The 22,809-nt window shown below is 36.4% G+C and overlaps 1 protein-coding gene across 1 annotated transcript in view; it reads left to right on the forward strand.

Annotated features, from left to right (window-relative positions):
• DNAJC1 (DnaJ heat shock protein family (Hsp40) member C1) overlaps positions 1–22,809 on the forward strand; it is a 108,356-nt gene that overhangs the window by 52,124 nt on the left and 33,423 nt on the right. Inside the window, exons 7-8 of the mRNA XM_058805921.1 lie at positions 4,894–4,984; positions 14,717–14,883. Coding sequence (XP_058661904.1) covers positions 4,894–4,984; positions 14,717–14,883 — 258 coding nt within the window. The remainder of the gene's footprint in view (positions 1–4,893; positions 4,985–14,716; positions 14,884–22,809) is intronic.

Below are 22,809 nucleotides of genomic sequence, written 5' to 3' on the forward strand. Positions count from 1 at the left end.
CAACGTTGGTATAATTTGTGGGGAGCGAGCAATTGCAGGATGTGTGGCACGAGTGATTGCCCATTTGCTCTGTTTCTTGCTATTTCACAGCTGTTGGGAGAACCAAAGTAAGGATGAAGCTCTTGACCCTGAGGTCAATTAGAAGCTTAGAAGCAGGTCAGAGGAGAGTGGATGATGAAACAAGTATTCTGGATATATGCAAGTGAGCAAAAATAATTTGTGTCTAACAGGGTAATGCTTGAGGCTCTGGAGGAAGAATGTGCTGCAAAAATACTAAAAGTTTTAAATAAATGTAAGAGAGTGAAGAAATTTTATTTTAATTGCCTGCTGTGCTGTGGCAGCTTCTTTATATCACTGTAAGTCCACATGTCCTACCACACGAGCTGGTGTGTAGGAGGCAATACTGGCTCTCAATTATTGCTGCTGGTCTGCTGTGGTATGAGGCTTCATGGGTGTGAAATGGGTCCCAGAGAGGCCTTGCAGCACTGACCTCTGTTTCCCCTTCTGGCTGCCTTTGTCTCCCCACCGGGCACATGGAATTCCCAGCAGAGCCTGCAGTGGCACAGCCAGCTGCTGGTCACACGGTGCAGGGCTGGGAACCGCGCCACAACTGCCCACGGCTGTACACAGCTGAAGAGCCTCCCCACACCTGGGATCATTCTGCAGGCAAAGCAGGATTTTTTGATTATAAAGGAGGAAGTAATGCAATTCCTATTTGTTTATTAGATTGCCTTTGGGCAAAAAGGTAAAAATGCCAAAGAGGAGTATAAATCGTAATGTTCAACTTTTTTTAAAGCATTATTTCTTACCATAACCCATTAATATCACTAGTACAGAATCCTATCCTAAGAGTATTTTTGCTTTGGTGTAATGGCTGGAATTTTTATTGCATAGAAATAGTAAATTGAAGGAGGACTGGTGGAGTAAATTTAATTTAATTCCTTTTTTCTCTCTTTTTAATACAAATTGCTTATAATAATACTGTGCTCAAAAAGACAAAAAAAAATTTGGTTCAATAGCTCCATTAAAGTATTTTTTATGTAATAAAAATTAGTCCAAAGAAAATTATTTCAGTATACTGACTTTAAGTATGCTTGTGAGAATTTTTTTTTCAGTTAAGTGTGCATTTTGTTTGTATCAGTCTTATACCCAAGGAACTAAAATGTGAACTATTTCTATCACAAAATCTGAAATTAAGATTCTCATACAGCAAATTGTTTCAAGTTGTTTGCTTCTTTTTCCTAATCTCCAGTTTCTTTTGAGGTAGACCAGAAAGCCAGGAGAACTTAATATTTACTGGAGAGGAAAATACCCAAACAACGAAAACCCAAAAACCACAAAGCAAACAAACCAGCAAAGCCTCATCACTCTCCCCAAAAATCAAGGAGAAACCAAAATGACTGAATCTTACTCAGAATGGAAGTTTTTACTTCTAGAGTTAGTACAGTTTGAATAAACACTGTATCTCTTGATTTAAAAGCAACAAACAAAAAAACACCTAAAACCCCAACCAAGACCTCAAACCCTAAAACAAACAAATGAAAGAAACCCTTCAAAGTTCAGTATCAGGGATTTCTGTATTTCTGTATAACTCAGGCTCAGCTTTGGACAATCTCAATTTAATAACATGAGATAATACTGATATAAAGCAAGAAACTATATTTTGAAGAATTTTTCAGTATTCTTCATTCTTATTTGTGGTTAAATGTGACAGTAATCACCGGATTTTCCTATATGTGACAGTTTAAATATAATTTAGAAATATAGCAGAATTTTGCATTTCAAATACATTCTTTTTTTTCATTCTGTTCTTTTTTGGAAAGTATATATTTGAACTTATAATAAACTAGCATATATCAGCCCTCTTCTTTATTCTTTATGCTTAACTAATTACATGTTATACTGCTTTAGTGATGAGAAGAAATAATGTATTTGTTTTGGTGAGTTTTTTTGAAAATGTCTTAAACTCCTGCAAATGAGAACATATTTCTGATTAGGTAAGATGGAGTTTTAGTTAGAGCTTTGTATTTGTTTCTCTTTTCTCTGTATCTTTCCGCCCCAGAAATATGAAATTATTACTTTTCTTACCTGTATTATGTCTTGAAGGTGAAGTATACATTAAGTATAAAATGTTGATGTTTTGAGATACAAAATTGTTACTGAATCATGGGGAAGGAATATTAGATTGAAAGAGACTATATCTGTATTGTCAGTGTCTTTAGGGCCCTAAAATGCTTGTATTGGGACAAAATGACTGCTTATATGTATCACTTCGGAAAAGTAAAAAATCTGAGCATAAATCTGTTTTGAAATACTTACACTACCAAAACTGAATATTCTTGAAAATTAATATTCCTGTTTAGACTCATTGAAAGCTAATGAAGTATGAATTGAAAGGGGCTTATTCACATTAAGGCAGAACTTTTCTTCAAAGAACTTCCTATGTTAAATGTTTTTCCAGTGGTTTTTAATTTTGACCTATAAGGTCTAATTCACATAAAATTTGTGTCTGTGATCACAGTCTTTACTCAGGTATGCCTTTTAATTGTTTACAACCTGTAGAGCCATGCTTATTTCTTATGGGATGGATTTGATTTTCAAATCTTCAAAATCCATTTTGAGTTAAGCTTTTTGTTTTTTTTTTTTTTTCCTTTGCTTTTCTTTATATGTATACATTTGTGTATGCTTCAAAGTGTGTACTTTCCCCTTTTTTTTGTTATTATGGTCACAGCCATAATAATCTTACTGATAAGAAAAAAGACTGATGCTGCCTTTGTTACCTGCATATTACTCCATTTGTAGTGATAATCCATTCTATATCTATAAAGCAACAATTCTACCATATTTCATTTACGTGCTTCTGACTAGTTTTCTTTGTTGTTCAGCTATTGTGTCTCATTTTCATCTGAGCCACATTTCCAATTGTTCTGTGATTGACGTGCTGGAGAGATTGACAGTTACCCCCTAGTGCCTGCTGTCTGGAGATCCCACAAGCAATAATGGATTTTACACCAGAATTTAGCATCAGATATTGGCTTTCAGTGTCAAATGGGTTAAATTTAAATGCCAGTTAATTGTAGCCATTTTGAAATCATAGCCTTAAACAAAAGTGGTTTTTGGATATCCATAAGTCTGAGTCCTGTGTATGCCATGCAACCAGAATGTCTCAAACTCAGCAGAAATGAACTATTACATTTATGGCTCTTTCTGTTTCTTAACTTTTCAAGTGGGCCAAACCTTGACAGTACAAGGAAAGTTTCCAGTGTGGTAGGGAATTCTTATTTCAGGTAAACCAATAAGAGAACCAATGCTGATAGTAATTTTGTGATTCAAATATGTCTCTGTTAATGCTAGTCCTGCTGTAACTACACCTTTTTTTAGCCACAAGTCTACTTAAAAAAAAAAACAACACTTTTTCCCAATCCTAAAAGTATTAGCATGTGAAACAGTCTCTTCTGTTATGTTCCACAAGCAAAAAGTTATGTAAACCTTTAAAATTATTTTTGTGCAGAGATTTCCTACATAAAACTGGCAAAAAACCCCCAGAACTTGCTATTTCCTGTACCCAGAAAAAAAAAGAAAAAAAAATTTGTAAGAGGAGTTTTGGAAGGAGGTGGAACTTTACTGAACTTTTGTGGGAATTTGTCAGAGTAGGTCTTCAAGCATCCTGACCTAATCAATGAGATATCTCCAAACCACTACAAAGTTCTGCTCAGAGCTTGGTCATGATTCCTGTCACATGCTCTCCTTCAAGTAGCTTTGAAAGGGTAGATGCAAGTGTAACATAAAGAAGAATAACTTTGCAGGGAGAGTGGGATGATTTCTACCATTAGGGTCAGTGGTAATGACTGCTTAGCTCAGATTTTTCTTTTCAGGATTTCTTAAGGAGTCTTTTTCATGTTGATGATACCAGGTTCTGTTTAAAAATAGTTGAAATTATAAAAAATGTTTACTACCATTTTACAATACATTCTGCATTCAAATTTAAGTTACCCTTTATCTGTAAAAAGCAGTACTGTTAGTGTAATAATACCAAAAACTATTTTTGGGTAAAAAGATCTAAGATTAGGTCTATCTAATACTATAATTAATATTTGTGTAATACAATAGACATTCTGTGTGTTTGATAAAGATAAATAACAATTTCTCTATTTCAGCTTTTCTATTATGGATTCCTTGTTTTTGAATGAGTATAGAATTCTCTTTAACTGGTGAGAGTAAGGAAACTTTTCAGCAATCTGGTTGTTCATATTGGAAAGCTTTCAACAGAAATCTATAATAACTCATTCATCAGATTTTGGAAAGGTGTACATTATTGTGGTGTATGTGTGACAGGACTTCTAGTTTTATGTGTACATTTACTTTATAGATTTCAGATTAGAATCTAATCCTTGGAGGGGAAAAAAAAGTATATTTTCAACACTTTATTAGCAATGTAGAAGTTGTTATAAAAAAAAAGGGGAGGGGGGAACAAGTTGGCGCATGCAGTTAGTGTTACCTTAATGAGTTCACATTAAGGTGATTGCTGCATAGCACTTGCCTTTGTTTGTCCGTGCACTCACTACTCTAATTAAAAACATCTTTTTCTGCCTTGAACTTCCAGATTGCTGATTTGAGCAAAGTGGGTGCATGCTCTCTGCAAAGCTGAGGTAGTTTCTCCAGCCATTTTGCTTTTCAGGTTGTCAATGAGCATCAGAGTCTATATTATCAACGCTATCACATTTGAGCCTTTATTACACAAATTATATGTTTTAGACTGAAAATTGCTGTAACTCAAGGAAACAAATATATCTTAATTTTTTTTCTGTGAGGTTAAGTGAGAACTTAAAACAGAGCCATTGCAATTACTTGTTTGTATAAGGATGCTAATGCCATTGCAACGTTTTCTTAAAGGATGCCAGACAATTATATGTAGAATATAAAGAAACAAAAATGAAGGAGAAAGAAGATGCCCTGGCTAAGGCTGAACTTGAAACACTTCAGAGTGAGTTTTTACCACTGTCTTAATAAACAAAGATGTAATACAATATACCTTCTACACTGGATGTATATGAACACTTTTCTAATCTTCTAAAATACATGCTTTATATATTTCTCTACTGCTGTTAAAATTAAATAAGCTTTTAATTTTGTGGCTGATTTTGCAGTAGGCTGCTGGTTTGCTCCTGTAGAAACATGCAACTCAGGTGATCAGTTAGATTATAGCAAGAAGAACGTACCTTGCTAGAAATGTTGCTTTATGGGAGGGGAAGATAGCAGATGTACTGTACATTTTCAGAAGTGACCTCTTGGATTTTTGAGCATTTTTCTATTCTCATTGTTTGTAAATTTTTTAAAAAATAATGTGTTTAATAATTCTTTTGTTCATTTTGAGTTGATTTTTGTGATAGAAAGTGACAATTATTTGAATTTCCAAAAGGATGGATGCAGACTTCAGAGGTGGATTTGTGCTATTGTTCAAATAAATATTTAAAGTTTTTATACTCTTATAAAATAAAAGACCAGACAAGGCAATTAACATTTCCTTTAATGAAGCATTTAGAATAATTATAGGTGGCTTTTCCTTTTCTTCTTTCAGTTATTTGCTTTTCACAATGATTAAACCTACCCTCTTCTGAAGACAGTTTTAACAGTTTTTTGTCTGTGTTTGTATGTGCATGCTTGCTTTATTTACTGTACTTAAGTGCATGCTTTTAAGTTCCTTTATTCTGACAAGTGCATTGAGTGCTTTGTGATAATTTAGTAGCTTGGAGTAAGAATCAGCCTTTAGGTACTTAAAATACAGCTGCATTATTTATATTTACAAAGTAGCTAAATTTTGTAAAATCGGCGAAGAGATCCAGTTCCAGCAATAGTTCCCAACTGATCAGTAGCTGAATCTATTTTGGGAAAATGGATAACATTCAGCATCTCAGTGAGCATCATGGGCCCTGGCCAAATCTAGCAAAATAGTGCATATAATGCTTGTTAGGAAGGCCTGCCATTATGTTTGAGATACCTACCACAAAATGAGTCCTTGAAAAGGGTCTTGACTCCGGTTATTAAAAGCTTGTTAAATTGTCAGATAGTAATGTATTACCATTGTTCAAAATAGCTGGCATGCATTCCTCATTGAAACCTGGGAACTACTGTGAGTTTAAAAAGGACTAGTTCTTGAAAACAAAAGTGCAAATGAAAGTGTAACGTTATTAACATCATATTGTGCACGTTCCTGTGTGTCACTGAAAGGCCACATGTGAAGTTTTAAGTATTTCCCTGCTGCCAGGTGTGTTGTGAGAGTCACTTTTTAAATTGTTACCTCCATTAGCAGTGCCCATCCCTGAGAGGCACAAGTTTGGCCTTCCAAGTCACCCCTGACCTCTCCTAGAAACACCACCCTGTCCCCTGTCACGCTGCTGGGTGCCCCACGGCATGACTGCTGTGTCTGCCAGGTGACCCAGTGTCACTGGTGTGACTGCCACGTCTGCCAGGTGACCCAGTGTCACTGGTGTGACTGCCACGTCTGCCAGGTGACCCAGTGTCACTGGTGTGAGCAGGGGCCAGGCCTCACTGGTGTCACTGGCATCCTGCCCTCCCCTTGTAGGCTTGCTGGGATGGAGCAGGCAGGATTGAGAATCACCACCTGTAATCAGCAGAGTTTGAGATTTGGCATGGAATTATTTGGTCAGCCATAGCAGTGCTATAGCTGGGCAGCAGAATGAGCTGTCAGTTACCTTTTTTTCTAATAAGTAAGACTCCCAAGAGAGAAACAAGAGATGCATCCATGTTACTGTAGGCAAAAAAAAAAACTACATCGTTTTTAACTGAAGCTTGCATGCAAAGCATCTGCTAAATTTGCTTATTTCATTATGTTGCTCTGCATTGTCATATCACAATTAGCATAGAAAGGTTATAAATCACCAAATGTGCATTTTGTTTGCCCCCATTCTTCTTAATTTTAGACACTATCTCTGGGATGCGAGGTCATAATAAAGGTTCTGTTTATTTAATTGAGTAAACATGTATCTCATGCTGATTAGCAATAGCTGTTTTACGGTGCTTGTTTTTTTCATGCCCTGACTGCTGGTTTGCCCCCTTGTCTGTCTGCTTTCCTGCTGAAACTGTGCAGTATTCTGTAGGCAGCTTGAACTAAAACCAGAGTAAGGTACTGAAGGAGGAAAATGTAGTTTGCTGAACAGGAAAGAGAGGACAGTGTTGAGATGTCATTAAAGTTCTATTTTTGGGAAGGAGTGTGAAAAAATAATTTCTTGGTAAGTTAATATTATGCACTTTTGATTTATTTTTCTGGTACTTTTGCAGTGTTTCTTATCACTTCTCAATCCATCCAAAACTGTCATTACTATCTTAATAAAATATAGCAACTTTACCTTACAAAAACAGAGCAACTTATAATACAGTCTTAGGTTTCTAGGAAATGGGGTTTTGTAGGAATTACAGGGACCCGTATATTTTAGACACAGAAGTAGAAATTGTTTGCATTACTTTTTCTGATGCATTTTTCACATTTAGATGGAAGAACACAAAGTTTTATTTTTAAATGGAAGTCCTTTAATTAATAAACTTTCTTCCAACTTTTCCCTCTTCTGTGATGTCACGTGTGTGATCCCTGCATCAGGGAGTGGTTCCCTCCCAATGGATAGCCCTGTTCCTCATAGTCATGGGATGCAAAGTACAGTAGGTGTTAGCTGCACGGAATAGCATTATTAAACTGAGATGACATAGGCATACAATCTGGATAGATCACTCAGTTTTTAAATTTAAATTGCAAGGTTTGAGTAGTTATCAGGACAAATTCTAGCAGCTTTCAAGCTGTTTTTGCATGGAGTTCTTCTTTCAATTATGTCCATTTGAGGGGAAACACATCTATTTTTCTTTCTTTATACTTAGCCTTGGCAGTTCTCTTACTTTTCATTCTTCTGAGTTTGTTTTCCCTGACATTCAGCAGGAAAACTTAAATTTATTCTTAAAATATGTCTTTTTAAAAAAAGGGTGCCTGCTAAATATTGCAGGTGAAATCTTCACTGGCATCCCAGTTAGGAAATATATTTGCATTGTAAACCCAGAATTCTTGCCATGATGTACAAGGCATCTGGAACAATCTATGGTGGGAAACTGTTTTGTTTCTAGTTGTAAACCATGTTGAATGGTATGTGGGGTTTTCTGCTTTTTTCTTACCCATATCTTTCAAACTTTAACTCAAGTACAAAATGACAAGCCCTGTGGCTGCTTGATGAGCTGCCTTTCTGTGTCAGGCTTTTATGATGTGGTAGTCTCTCCACAGAGTCTTACAGCACTCTGACCCAAGTGCCTGCCACCAAACATCCAGAGTGGTAATGAAACCTTTAATGCATTTGATTAGGTTTGGTTAGGCTTGGTTGGTCACCCTTTTCTGACAGCTTGGAATACAGCATGCTGCTTGCATAGCTTTGTATATTGTTTCATGAAACCTAGGGATAGGAAACATCATTAGGTCATTTAGTACAATGGGTTTATTTCAGACTCTTACAGGTGAAAATCAGTGGAAAATACTGATTCTCCTGACTTGTCTTACTGGACTTGTACCAATGGTGCACTTCAGCATTGCACTTCCTCGTTACTCAAGATACAGCACTGATCAGTAAACCTTGAGATGCCTTTTGTTCTTCATGATTTGTTCAGATAATTAATTTTGCTATTGTATAGTTATATCCTAATTTCAGTATGAATTTCTCCAGATTTGGCTTTCAGTTGTTCATTACTACTTTATCTGTGCCTAAAAAAAATTTATTTATGTGCAGGTCTTCTTAACATAAAGCCTTTCTTGATCCCTTGATTTCTGTGGATCTTCTGTACTTGATCTAGTTTTTACACTGTATCTAGAAGTATTGGACCCTGGGTTTGTTATCTTCTGATTATGAAATCATGTTTCTTCTGTGGTTATTACAGAATCACAGGTTATGTTATTTCCTATTGCTCTGATTGCTCATTTCAGGTTGCTTTTCCATCATAAGTGCAAGCCCTGATATCAAAGGTTCCTTGCCCAAAGTCCCTTCTAAGTACAGATGTGGCATAAGGCCCTCAACTGTGTAATTTTCAAAAACACTTTTGATTTGATTGGTCCCAGACTACCAGCCAGTCCATGTTCCTACTTCTTGTGCTTTCCTCTTCACTGTGAACCATTTGGAATAAATTTGTGGAATCTAGCACTCTGCTGAAGGTTACTCTCCTTCCAAAGAATTGATAAATATATTGGATAATTGTGTTTAGTATTAATCTCTGCCAAAATGCAGTGTTGACATGGCTGCTGAGTAATGATTTGCTGACAGGCAGGTTCAGAGAAAATTAATTTATGCAATGCACGCTTTTTTGGTTGGTGTGGGTGTGAATGTTCTGATCACTTAATTGTTACCTCTGAAGCCTAATTATGGCAAACTATGTATCATCCATTTCACTGATTGTTTTGGCAGGCCTGCTGAAAGAATTTTGAACTTTTAAGCTTGTGTATTTCTCCCAGTTGTTTCAACTAGGCTTGTGTGATACCTCTCCCCACAAAACTTGCTTTAGACTTTATGGAAAATATTCTGCAAAAATGCAGTGCATGAGGTCCATTTGAGAGAGGCATGCATGCTTCAGTATATGTTTGTTGGAAGGCAAATTAATGCTCAAATATTGGAGCCTTGTTTCTAACCCTTTTATATTTTGGGGGAAAAAAGTTTTGGGAAGGGTAGATCTTCAGAAAAAAAGATATAAGTCATCAAAAGCTATAGCTTGGGAAGTCTTTGGTAGCTGAGGATGCATTCATCCCTGAGCATGTCATCAGTCAGTTTGCTCAAAAATAAACTAGCTTGTATGTCCCAGTACAGAAGATGTATATATCTGTCTATAATTCTTGATATGTTCATATAATCCCATTGACTTTGAGTGTAGGAATGTGTACCTTTTTTAAGCATATGTGTGTTTGCCCTGTATTTGCATTGATATTGAACATAATTTGCTCCATTTTCTCAATATACTGTCAAAACTTTAGTACAATTTTTTTCCCAGACTTCTGGGTTCTTTGTGTTTTGTCTGACTGTGTTACTGTATGTGTAAGTGAATTTTTCTCTTGTCATGTTTTCAACAAATTTTAATGTTACAAATGCTTTGGTTGTCTTTCATAGTTGCATAGGTAAGTGAACTTTGTTGAAAAACAGAGATCTCAGTGCAGTATCTTACTGATTTGCCCAAAAGTCAAAGGTAGTTTGCTGTCTACCTTTTTGTGTGGTCATATTTCTTGCTTACTAATGCATGAGATATCAAGCAGTTTGTGCTTTTGATTTTCAAGATATCACTGTCTTTTTTTGACTGTATTTTCTGTGAATTCTTTCTCATGCTTAAGCTTAGAAGCCTTACAGAGACCTACAATTTGATGTGTCAAAATTTCTTTGCAGAAGTTCAGTGCTTAGTTTTGGTTTTATTTCTTCCTTTGTGAAGCAGTTGCTTTTTTTTGTGGAAAAATTCTCTGAGTTCTTTATTTTAAGATCACCTAATGTGTATAATCAATATAATTTTTTCTGAAAACTTTAAAATGCAGGACCTCTGATACTTGTTATGGGAAAAGCATCACTGTTTTATTAAATGGCACTTGATCCATAAAGTCTAGCAGATTCCTTATCTGACAGTATCTTAATGCATGATGTATCTTAAATAACCATTAGCTAGATACTATTAATTCTGCCAGTGATAAAATTGATGTAGTAACAAGGTGGAAGAACTAATGAGGAAGTGTCTGATTATGTGCAAGTGATTCATTAGACTTCAAAACTCTGATCATGGCACCATAAACTAGTAAAATGTAGAGCCAGTAGAAGAATAACATTGGAGGCCTTTAGAAACATAAAATTTTGTACTTTAGGAGAGTTAACTAATTGTTATCTGTAATGTCTGGGGATCCCAGTGATAGGTCTGTTTATATGCTGTTCAAACATAGGGGATGTAACTGTATTTCTCTTTTTTTAACTCTTAAGTTTTTAACTACACATTCGATTTTATTCTTCTGATAAAGAACTTGATAGTTCTTAGTAGGTGGAAAATACTTGTAGAAAATTAGATTTTTGCAGTATGAATTCAGGAAATTATAAAACAAAATCCCTTCTGGTAAAAAAGACTAGAACTCTGTAAAAGTTATGAGTCATGTAAAATACTGATCAATTGACATTGGACTGATAGATATCAAACAATTTCCATTGTGTTTATGATCTTGGATTCCATATGCACAAAAACCAAATTCCATTTGTTTTTTAAATTCTGTTTAATAGACTAAAAAAGTTACTACACTGTAATTTGGCAATTAAAGTACATTATCTTCCAGAAAATAGTAATGAGAGTAAGTTTTTTATTTACCCTGTTGAAGTCAGACTCTGTTTTACCAAGATTGTTTTGTCTCCCTGTGTTTAGTTGTATGAGTGCCAGTAACTCTGGTTATAGTGAAGATTTGCTGGATATGGGTGCCCACTGTGGTCTGACTGGGTCTCCAGCAGATACTGAGCTCACTGTCACAGAATTGAGAGGAACCTAGGAAATCTTTACTGTATGTTTCTCCTGCATTTTGATTAGGTTTGTGTGTAACAATATTAAAACAATATTTGAGACTGGAGGAGAAAAATATCTTTTTAAAGCCTGTTCTGTTATAGTAGATGGCCTAAAACCAGCAGCATTAGAAAATGACACTAAATATTAAGGGTACACTTGTGTTTCAAAACTCTGAATCACAGCTGCAGTTGTCACTGCTGTCAGCACGATCAAACACATCCTTACTTTAGGTCCTGGTGGTGGGCAGCTGCACCAACTTCCTGGCTGTCTGTCAGGCCTCAGCAGATCCAGGATTCAGCTGTCTAGGCATCATCAGTATTTGGAAAACCTGATCCATATTCTCTTCAGGGCAAAGTGCCTGGTCAGGTCGGAAGTGTCTTTTAGGCTGCCAACTGGATTGCTGATAGTGAAACGATAACATGAAGAAGGGAGGTTTTCTTCCTGAGTGTCTCCTGTGGACTTCTGTTGTTTGGCTGAAATAGTTCCAGTGGTCTGTTTTGCTTTCTCAATATTCACCTGAAAGAGCGCCAGGGCTTGGCTGCCTTAATTTGAGGCTTCATGCCACTAAACATAACTTCTGAAATTCCTCTGTCTAAAATACTTTAAGATATTACCATTAAACTGCTTTTATGTTCTTTCCTGTTCTAAAAAGTGGCTTTGAAAATTCTGAGGTGAAACTGTTCTTGATACGTTATTGGGAGCCCTATGTCAAAGGTGCTGTGACTTCAATTTTATTTATTAATTTTTTTAATTCAATATGACAGCCATTGTGGTATCAAGAGATATGCTGAACTCCTTCATCTTTTTGTATATGCATGGGAGACAGTAGAGATAAGGTTTTTTTAATTCTGGCTGAGTGCTTGTTTGAGGTTGTACAGCCATCTTCTCTAGGTGGGGTTTCTCGTTCCTTTGATAGTCAGCAAACAGCAGGGTGTCTTATCTATGTTAGGTCTTCCTCTGTCACTTAACTGCCTGAAGAAAGCCTAGATACTGTCTTTGATACCTCATTTTAAAGTGGAGCACAGTGTTCTCTGGAAATAGTTACAGAATTACTTCCAAAACTACAGCAAGGGTGTAGATGACCTATTCCAAGCTATGCTCTTCATTTTTAAATGTTGGTTAGAAGCATTCAGGCTTTAACTATTTGCATATTTTGATGGGGAAAATTAATAAGCAATAGGTGATGGGGTGCAAGATTCAGGAAAAGCCAACTGTCATGGGGTGTCTCCACTGTTGAGTAATTCCAAGTGAACACATAGAGTGTGCTTGATTATTTTGAGGGATTGAAATAAGGTGATGAAAACTGTCATTGAAGTTAACTTCCTAGAGTATTTTTGTTGGTATCAGTGTTTGCAATGAAGAGATGGTAAAACTATTGTTACTTATCCATACAAATCTTAACAGATTCTAGAAGCTGTTAAGTAAAATGAGAGTATATTGCATTAAAATGAGATAATATTTAATATATGTGATTTGATTATAAAATTTACCTTTTGAAATAAACAAAAAATTGTACCTGTGTTGTCTTTACTAATATCTGCATAGTGAGACAAATGCTGCTTTTACACTTCTGGATTTTCACTTAATTTTGAGGAGTATCTGTCATTTCATTATATTTTCTACACATCCCTACAGAAGGCTGCTAAAAAAATCCAAATTTTAACTTAATATTTCATTTATTGAAATTTGACAGGTAAAGTTAAAGATTCTTTATGAAAAAAGGTCTCTGAACAATGTACAGGAAAAATCTGAAGAGTGAAATGTTTAAAAGCTCATTCGTCATCCTGTTAACTTTCAAGATCTGTATGACTTTTCTGTTCATTTTGGACTTGGAACAGTTGTCTATCCCTTTGTTGTTTTCTTAAATACTCAGGTCCTTGGGTTTGTCAAATCTGTGGAGTCTTTTCACTGTGCTGTTTCTGCACATATACCATTGGGAAAAGAAATTCTGCTTCAGAGTCTGCAGGGAATAGTCTTCTGTCCTCTTTAGGAATTTTTTCAAGGTTTCCATGAAAAACAGATTTTTCTCCTCTGAAGAATTAGGGCATGGTTAAAAAGGCAGATAAGCTGATCAGACAAGTGTGGTTCTTCTTTTCCTTACCCACCACCTTTAAATGACTTGGACCTTTTTCTATTTGTATGAGTATTAAGAGCAGTTTTCTACTTGCTTAGTAAATTGAAGTAGTTTGCTGAGTGATTGGGTGGTTGTAGAAACACAGTAGTAGGGAGAGGAGCACAAAGTTATGCAGTGGAGAGTGAAAAGGGGAATCAAGTGTAGAACTTCCTTCTTGGTTGCAGTGGAGTATTAGATCAGCTCTTTCAGTTTAGGAACATTTAGTCATTGTCAATACAGCATATTTTGAAAACAAGAGGAAAAACCAGAAGAGTCCCACTGGGCACATCTGAAGTCTCTGGGTGCTTTCTGAGTGTTCAAGCATCTTTCTGCTCCTCATCTTGTTCTTCCTAAGGTTCTGTCAATTGTCCATTTTAAATCTTGCTTTTGAGATCATTTTATATAGTGGAGGCATTTTTAGGTGCTGAGTTTAGGTTATTGTGGTCCTTCCTTCCTTTCTTTCCCATAAGTTTGCTGCCATTTAATACCATTTGAAGGGCAGAGAGAGCAGAAAACAGTAATAATCAGTGTTGGAAATGAGATCCAACATTTAAATCTCCTTAAATGTGTAAGAACAGAGCTATTTGTGGTTTGAGAAATCTGAGAATAGAGAAGCCATCTGTTGACTCAGAAGCTTCTTCTTAGCATAGCTGACCATAAAGTAGTACAGAATTGTCTAAAATTCACCTTTCTAACTCTGCCAATTTCTCTGAAGCTGGCTGGACTTCAGAATCTCTTAACAGCTCCTGCGCTTTTGCCTGTACTAATCTTCTTTGCCAAGTGGTGTAGCAGCTACGAGAGCTAACTCATCTGGCGCTTTCCAGCATAGTTCAGATGGAAGAGGAACTAAGTGGGTGCATTGCCATTTACTTCTAATAAAAATAAAATTATTATGCAAAACTCTGATTCTCTTTTTAACAAAGAAATTGAAGGCACTTCCTCAGTGGAAATTTTAAGATAGGATTAAGAAATGGGGAGCTAAACCTGCTTCTGAATTATGCATGCCTGCAGTACTAGTAGCATTACTTTTTCTTATTTTTTACTTTTGTATAGAAGAGAAGAAGCCTAAAGTCAAGAAACCAAAATTGGAATTCCCTGTATACACTGCCCTGGAATCAAGTGGGTATATACCATCTTATGATCATGGAGCTTCAATCGAAGAGATTGAGGAACAGATGGATGATTGGTTGGGAGGCAGGAACAGAACCCAGAAAAAGAAGGTAGGTTCAAATCTTTCATGTTGTTATATATTTTAAATGCTGATTCATTTGCTTGCCTCTCAGGAAAACAGAATATTGTGTGTATACCACCTCAATATTCATATACCATTCAAGTGTAGAGAGGTATTAATTGTCTGACAGAGACATAACAGAAAAAATTATATTAATGTTCAGTGTAATTTGTGTAATGATACTGGAAATGTTGTTATAATAAGATGTCGATGATTAAGCCATATGAAAGCTCTCTATGGTTTCTAATATAAATACTATTCTTGTTCACTGGAAATTAGTAGAACATAATGCTGTCAAGTTGTATGAGGCTTGGTTCTTTCTCTTAATTGCAGTTAATAACATTTTGCTTGCAAGAATAGATTTTTCTCTGTTAAAAGGAGAAAGAGGAAACCTTCTCTTTGTAATATGCAGTTGTATTGTCTTTTGATTGTAGAACTGATTACGTACCAAAGTACATAATTTTATCTGTATTTTATCTGATGCATGGAACAGTTCTAACAATTCAATTTAGGCCTATTGTTAAGGTTCTTTCTACTCAGAGATAAGGGTTCTTAGTGGCAGTTAGTATAATTGTGTTCTGGTAAGTTTTAGTGAATCATACTAACTTGAAAATGTATGATCTTCATGTTGGAACTGAGAATAAACGTTGTAAATTAGTCTGCTGTCTTGGAAAGTCTGCCTTCCTTGGAAAACAGGTGAGGAGGGTGTGTTTGAAGCAAAGTTGGGTTGCTTATATGCTTGATCATCTACATCCCCAAACTCATCTTCTCCTCTGACACAAATTGAGTCTGTCTTTGAATTTCCATGAAAATGCAGAAATTGAATAAGACTGGGCCTATTCCATCTATAAATTTATACCTCCTCACAAAATATATAGAAGTTGTGTCTTCAGAGACACTGCTAGGAGAACTGGTTGTAGGTCCTTCCAGATGTTTTCAACAAAACCAACTTGCTTTTCTACACTTTCATCTGGATGTTCAGTATTGCATCTCATTGCTTTGATAAATTAGTGTCTTTTTCTAAGCATTCTGTTACAAAAGGGGTTAACCTTTTAGGGACAACCAGGCAGTTTGTAGGTATGCTGTCTGGGTAAAATGTTTCACCTGAACAAACTATGATTCTGCTTCCTTTGCTTGACAGCTAATATGTTATCACGATGCAACATCAACATTTAATACAGCTGTGGAGGAAAACAGATTTATAAACTGCAAAAAGAAATGGAGAATATATGTCACTGGCTCCAGAAGCCTATAGGAGCCATTTGTATCTAATAGGAGAAGGGCTGTGTCATATGATTTGTAATAAGCTCACTGGGAAAATGATTGTACCACAAGTGAATTGTTCCTAACTGTCATTTGACACATTTTCCATTTCAGAAGTACATATTTTTCATCACATCATGGATGCGAACTTGGTCAGCATCCCTTTTCTGCCTCTAGCACGGACGTGAAACCAAGTGGTCTGTAACTTCCCCCTCTCAGTTCTGCTTGCTTTAGGAGAAAGTTACTCTGTCATAAATCATTTTGCTATCAGACCTTTTCTTGTGTCATTCTTCACTCATAAGGAAGCCTGTTAGCTTCTTTTGTCTTGTCTTCTTCTCTTGTCTTCTGTGGTAGCTCAGGGATGTGGACTGTGTACCAGACAACATCAAAGGAGCTTGATAAAGTAGTACATTACTTTGTCATCCTTCCAGGAGTAAGAAGTGGAGTTGCTTTCCCTGCTATTGGCATCCCAAATATAGACAATTGCAGTAATTGAATATTGCTCATCAACTGCTCTGCACTGTTGATATTTGTACTTTAGAGGTGCCTGAAATCCATGAAGTAGTGTTTTGGAAATACTGTACTGTGCAAAGTGCCTAATTTGACAGAAAGATTAGATTATGTTCAGTTCTTAGGTAATTTATTCTTTCCTTGTGATTTATTCTTTTCGGTTACTGCTTCCATAGGATTTAAGTATTGAAGTAAATAAAGAATAGGCTATAGAGAAGAGCAGTTTCCTTGCTAGGCATTGTAAAATGATCTACCAAGGGAAGGAGAAAGAGAAATATTTTCCCTTTTTTTTCCATAAGGTTACATAGCTGGAGGAAGACATGCTTATAGCATTGTAAAGTTATTCTTCTGCCCAAATTTCAGAATGCACTGAGCTTATGTCCATAAGGAGCTAATCTTGCCATGTTGTTACTTTTTAGTTAGAAACGAAAATTAAATGAAATAATAAAAGAAGGCAAACTTTTGGGAGGTAGTCAGATAATATCAGTATTGCAGAACAGAGAGGTAATTTTTCTGTATTTCTGTGTAGCAGTGATCCATCCACCTTTAGTAACTTTTTGTATGGTTTTAATTATACTTTAAAAAAAAAAAAGAATACTTAACAGAAAGACTAGGTCAACAGTAAAAATAAATTAGGAAAATCATATTTCTGAGGGAAGGTTAAATAGTTGGAATTTTAGATCACAGAAAAGGGGGACTGTGTGGGATTAATGGGATACAATGCTTTTCCAGTCCATTCTGGTTTTGTTTTAGGTAAAATTATAATAATTTACTATGACCTACTACCTTTCATAAATTCAGAGAGAAAGAAATACTCAATTTGCTTTGCAGCCAGGATGCTTAAATTCAGATTTGGGAACACATGTAGGTGGAGGCACATACCAAGAGCATGTTACCTATATCATTTATGAAACCTTTCCATCTATCCTGTTCTTGAACTTGATCTGTTGGAAATAGTGTGAGCTGACTCAGTTGTATTTGAGAGCATGGAAATGAAGTAATGGGACTCTGGAGAGGATTTTTTTTGCTATATGGAAAATCATATGCTTGCCTCGGACTAAATGGCATATTCATACAGTGCTGGCTATACTATTCATGCAAACTGCATATGACAAGAATCTGGGAGGACTTGCTAAAAGCTCTTCTCATGCTGATCAACAAAACTCTTCAAAGCAAAACAAGTGAAGTTTATTTCTAAGATTCTTTTTATTTTGTAACAGAATGTTGTGCTCTGTTTCTGAGAAGGCGATCTGCAAGATCTGACAGGTTGTTGAGATCTTAGTTCACTTAGCAAAAGTTTCTGATTTTTTTTCCTGTATCTCACTAAAAAGTGACTGGAAAATTTGTTCTATATATGCTTATTAGTAATTAAGGGAAATTTAGAGGGAATGGACTTCCTTTGAGATGTACTATTTTGTAGCCTGAATAAGTTGTTAAGCGACTAGTTAGTAACCATTTAACCCTTTACTTCCCTGTTGAGGAACCTATTATGTGGAACTGGAAGAAAGAAAAGGAACTTCCTAGAGGACACATTTCATTACATCTGATCTTGTTCAGTCATTTCTGCAAATATTCCTGCAAGAATTTATGTCTTCACTGTTTTTGGAATCATGCTATTGATGAATCATTTCTCTCAGTGGGATTTCCCTCATACTTTGTTCTGATTTGATTTTATGTGATTTGTAACACATGTTGTTTTCATGAGAGTTCATTGCTTATGTGAAGAATATTGTTGTTGCATGAAAATCTTGGCCCTTAAGAAATCATTGGGAGATTTATCATTGTCTTGAGTGGGACCAGGATTATAATTCCTTTTGGTTTACAGATTCCTCATAGTCTCCACTGGAATCTCCATATCATTATTTCACTCATTCATCTGTGAAGATAGAGTTCCAAGTTCTGTCTCAATGACTGGTGAATACTTTTGACCTTTTGATATTTGCTTGCTCTGTAAATAGGAGATAAAGGTGGAGAAAGACAGTGCCTGATCCCTTCCAGCTGGACCAGATGTATGGATAGAAAATGATGTTTCTCATTATTTTTGTTTTTCATGTTATCTGCAGCACTTCTTGGCATTTGGGTGTTTTTGATACTGCAGGAGCACCTGGCTTGATTTTACTAAAGCAGGAGTAGTAAAAACTTTTTGTGCACATAGCATACAACACTTGTATGATATACTGTTAACCTTTTAATTAAGATTATTTAAAATACTGTGAAATAAAAGTATTCGTAAGTATACTTTTATTAAGTATACTTTTATATAAGTATACTTTTATACACAAGCATTGTTTTTACACAGGTTATTGTAGATGCTGGAAACATGGTAGTTAGCATTTTTTCCTAATTATTGAACTGTAGACTCTGATCATTCTGGTGCTGAGCTCCTTTCTGGTTAAAATGCATTTTGTGCCTTTGTTTTTCTGAGCCTGGGCCATCAAAGCACTGTTTCAGATATAGGGTATTGATAACTGAGTGAGCTTTTTAATCATGAAGGTTTTATTTGAAAGCTGGCTGTGGAACAGTGATGTAACTTTAAATGTACAGAAGAGATCTCTCTGCTTTCTAACATTAAAAGGCAAAATTCTATACAAATACTAAATTAATATTTTGTTAGCTTAAAACATATAGATTTGACAATTAAGTCTTAGTCATTTTATAGCCTTGTACATTTTGTAATTGCCAGCTAGCCTGCCACCTGCTCTCTTCTGCCTTGGATCTTCCCACATCTGTGCTGCTTTGAAATTTGAGTATGCTTTTTCATTAGTAGCAAATAATGTGGTTCTTGTTCTAATCAGATGTCATATGACAGATTACCTGAATACAGTTTCCAGGCTTTTAAAAAATGTTAATTTCTTAAGCAAGCAGTTTGTATCTTAGCAGGATTAAGGTGCTGTGTAAACCAGATGTTTTAATAAATTGGTCTTTGAGGGGAAGGGTTATTCTGTTCTGGTGTGCAGCCTGAGGTCATCTAGTTTTGAAATAATTTAGTTTCTTTTTCTAAGCAATGAAGCAAATATGGTGCTTGTGAAGTATCTGGGTTCCAATGTTCTTTTATTCTTGGGACAGGTACAAATAAGCAGCTAACAGTCTGAAATTCCTCAGAGTGCGAGCTACTGGGCCTTAATCCTGCCTCAGAAGGATTGCTGTAGGTCCAGAAAGTAAATCTCTCTGTGTTGCCAGTGAATTTAAGCCTCTGTATTGAGACTGCCAGCAACCATACATGTTAGTGTCAGTTATGAAGCTATTCACTGGAGTAGTCTAAGTTCATAATACATTTTAACCTGAGCTCCAAATTCTCATCAAATGGTGATGACTTTGAGTTGCTATTGATCTGGGCCATATTGAATTTAGTAACCCTGAGGTGAAAATCTCAGTATTCTATTACCAAACTCTTAAAAATGTAGTGTTACTGAAAAAGTGCTTCATTAAAAAAAAAAAATAAAATCTGCATTAGAGTGTTACTGAAAGTGTTAAGAGTTCAGATGTTCCTGGGGTTTTTTATGCTTAGTGTCACTGCAAATATTGCAGACTCAGCCTGAGCTGACTTGTGCTCCAGACCCTTCCCCAGCTCCATTGCCCTTCTCTGGACTCTCTCCAGCACCTCAATGTCATTTTGGAATGGAGGGGAACAGAATTGAACCCAGAATTCAAGATGGCCTCACTGGTGCTGAGTGAGGATGATCAGGGGGATGATCTCTGCCCTGGCCCTGCTGCCACTCCATTGCTGAGCCAGGCCAGGATGCCATTGGCCTCTTGGCCACCTGGGCACTCTGTGGCTCATGTTCAGCTGCTGTTGAGCAGCACCCCCAGCACCTTTCCCTCCAGGCATCTTTGCAGCCACTCTGCCCAGGCTGGAGCTGCAGGGGTTGTTGTGAGCCAGGGGCAGGAGCAGGCCCAGGCCCTTGGCCTTGTTGGGCCTCAGAGCTCTGGGCTCTGCCCATCAGCGCAGCCTGTGCAGATCCCCCTGCAGAGCCTTGCTGCCCTCCAGCAGCTCAACACTCCCAGCCAGCTCAGTGTGTCTGCAGGGCCTGAGGGTGCCCCGGATCCCCTCACGTGGATCATTGCTAGAGACATTGAACAGAGCTGTGCCAGCACTGAGCCCTGGGCAGCGCTGCTGGCTGCAATTCCATTCAGCAGCAGCCTCTGGGCCCGGCCGTGCCAACAGCTTCCCATGGGTGTTGAACACCCATGCAACAGAGCCCCAGCCAAGCCCTGAGCAGCCAGTTCCTGCAGGAGATGCTGTGGGCAGTGGTGGCAAAGGCTTTCCTGAAGTCCAGGTAGGCACATCCACAGCCTTCACCCATCCACTGAGTGGTCATCTCATCACAGAAAAGGAGATGAGGTCAGGCAAGCAGGACCTGCCTTTCACAAACCTGTGCTGGCTGGGCCTGATCCCCTGGCTGTCCTGCACATATACATGATGGTACTCAAGTGGATCTGCTCCATGACCTTCCCAGGGAGAGTGTGGAGAAGGCATCCTTTTGTTACACTTTATGTTGGTGATATGGAGAACAGGATATACCAATAAAATAGCTTGACACCTTGGTTATTCTAAAATGTTTATGTAAGTACATATTAGTGATTCTATTCCTCTTTTCCTCTTTGCTAGCCACCAACTCAGTCAGGCTAATGAACAGAAGAAAACAACCAGAAAGATTTTTTTCAGTTTCTCAAGCATTATAACTGCCAGCCAAGTTTTTGTTGGTTTTTTCTGGGTAATTTGTTTGTTCCTTTATGTGACTGTTGAACCAGAGCAGTCTATTTCTAGGAAATTAATGTATTTAGCATATTTCTATGCAGTTGGTGTAGTTTTTATTTTGTTATAAGCAATAAATTTATTTTCTTTTATGTACTCCTTGAGTCATCTTTCCTTATATGGGACAACAACCTTCTTTTCAGGCTTCTGTCTTGAGTATTTAAGCCTCTAAGTACTTCACTTTGGACTTGAATAGCTTTAAGGAGAGAATAAGTGTGATTCTAAAAAAATATAATTTTTAATTATTGAGTTTTCCTTGGAGAGGATGACCCATATATTTAAATCTAGAATAAGGCTTGTCTGCTTTTGAGCTGTGAATATCAAATCATTAGGGTCAGGAATCTAATTTAATCTGCAGTATTAAACATGCAAGGCTTTTTAGTCCTCAGGTTTTCTTAAGGAAGAAGAATAAAATGATAGGATGATATATTCTTTAACTAGCAACTCAAGTTGGTGATGTCAATGTTATGGCAAATATACATCAAAGAACAAATGATATTTGTAAATACATAATGAAGTAATTAATTTATCCTAGCATTGGATTCAGAGAAGATATTTTTTATGACTGAGACAAATGCCACAAGTAGTAAGCATTAAACCAAGAGTTACAGAGTTTTGCCTGAAATAGGTCATGAATATGTAAAGACTATGAATAAACACAAACTGAATAGCTGCTGTATAAGTATGTGTAATTTATGTATTTTCTTTTTTTGCCTTTCTCTCTTTGACCTTTAGTTAGGTTAGGTTAACAAAGCACAGGAAACTTTATTTCTTTGTTTGTTCTTGTATGTATAGAAAGTAATGGTGTGTTGTTAGACTATACATAATTCAATAATATCCTGCTTTCAATAATACCACGCTCAGGCTAGCTAGAACTGCAAGCAACAAAGTCATGCTATGAACATTTAAAAATAATATTCAAATTTATCTAAATTATATAGAGAAATTCTTTTATGTGACAGCCAGAAAAAGAAGGGGGTTTGGAAATGGTATGTTTCACAGCACAACCAAAATTAAGTCTAGATTGCAAAGGAAACAAAGAGCCAAAATATATATTTCCCTAAGGACATTTCCTAAAGATAGTAACAATGTGTTATATAAACACTTATGCACTAGTTAAAACATAAATCAGCCATGCATATGTGTTGAATTAAGGCCATACAGTTGACATTTGCTTGATATTTCCTGATTTTGATTGAGTTTTTAAAACTTTTCTTCTAATTAAATATAGTAGCATGGATTCTTGTCTTGTACAGACAAGAAGAGTAATACACTGATTTCAACACTGTGCTATAGATGTAGTGGTTCAAATTTTAGCTTTCAGTAGTATTCCAACTGAATCTCTGTTCCAGAGAGATTGATGTGACTTGCTGCCATAATTCAGTC

Source organism: Ammospiza caudacuta, chromosome 1 (assembly GCF_027887145.1).
Source record: "Ammospiza caudacuta isolate bAmmCau1 chromosome 1, bAmmCau1.pri, whole genome shotgun sequence".
NCBI lineage: Eukaryota > Metazoa > Chordata > Aves > Passeriformes > Passerellidae > Ammospiza > Ammospiza caudacuta.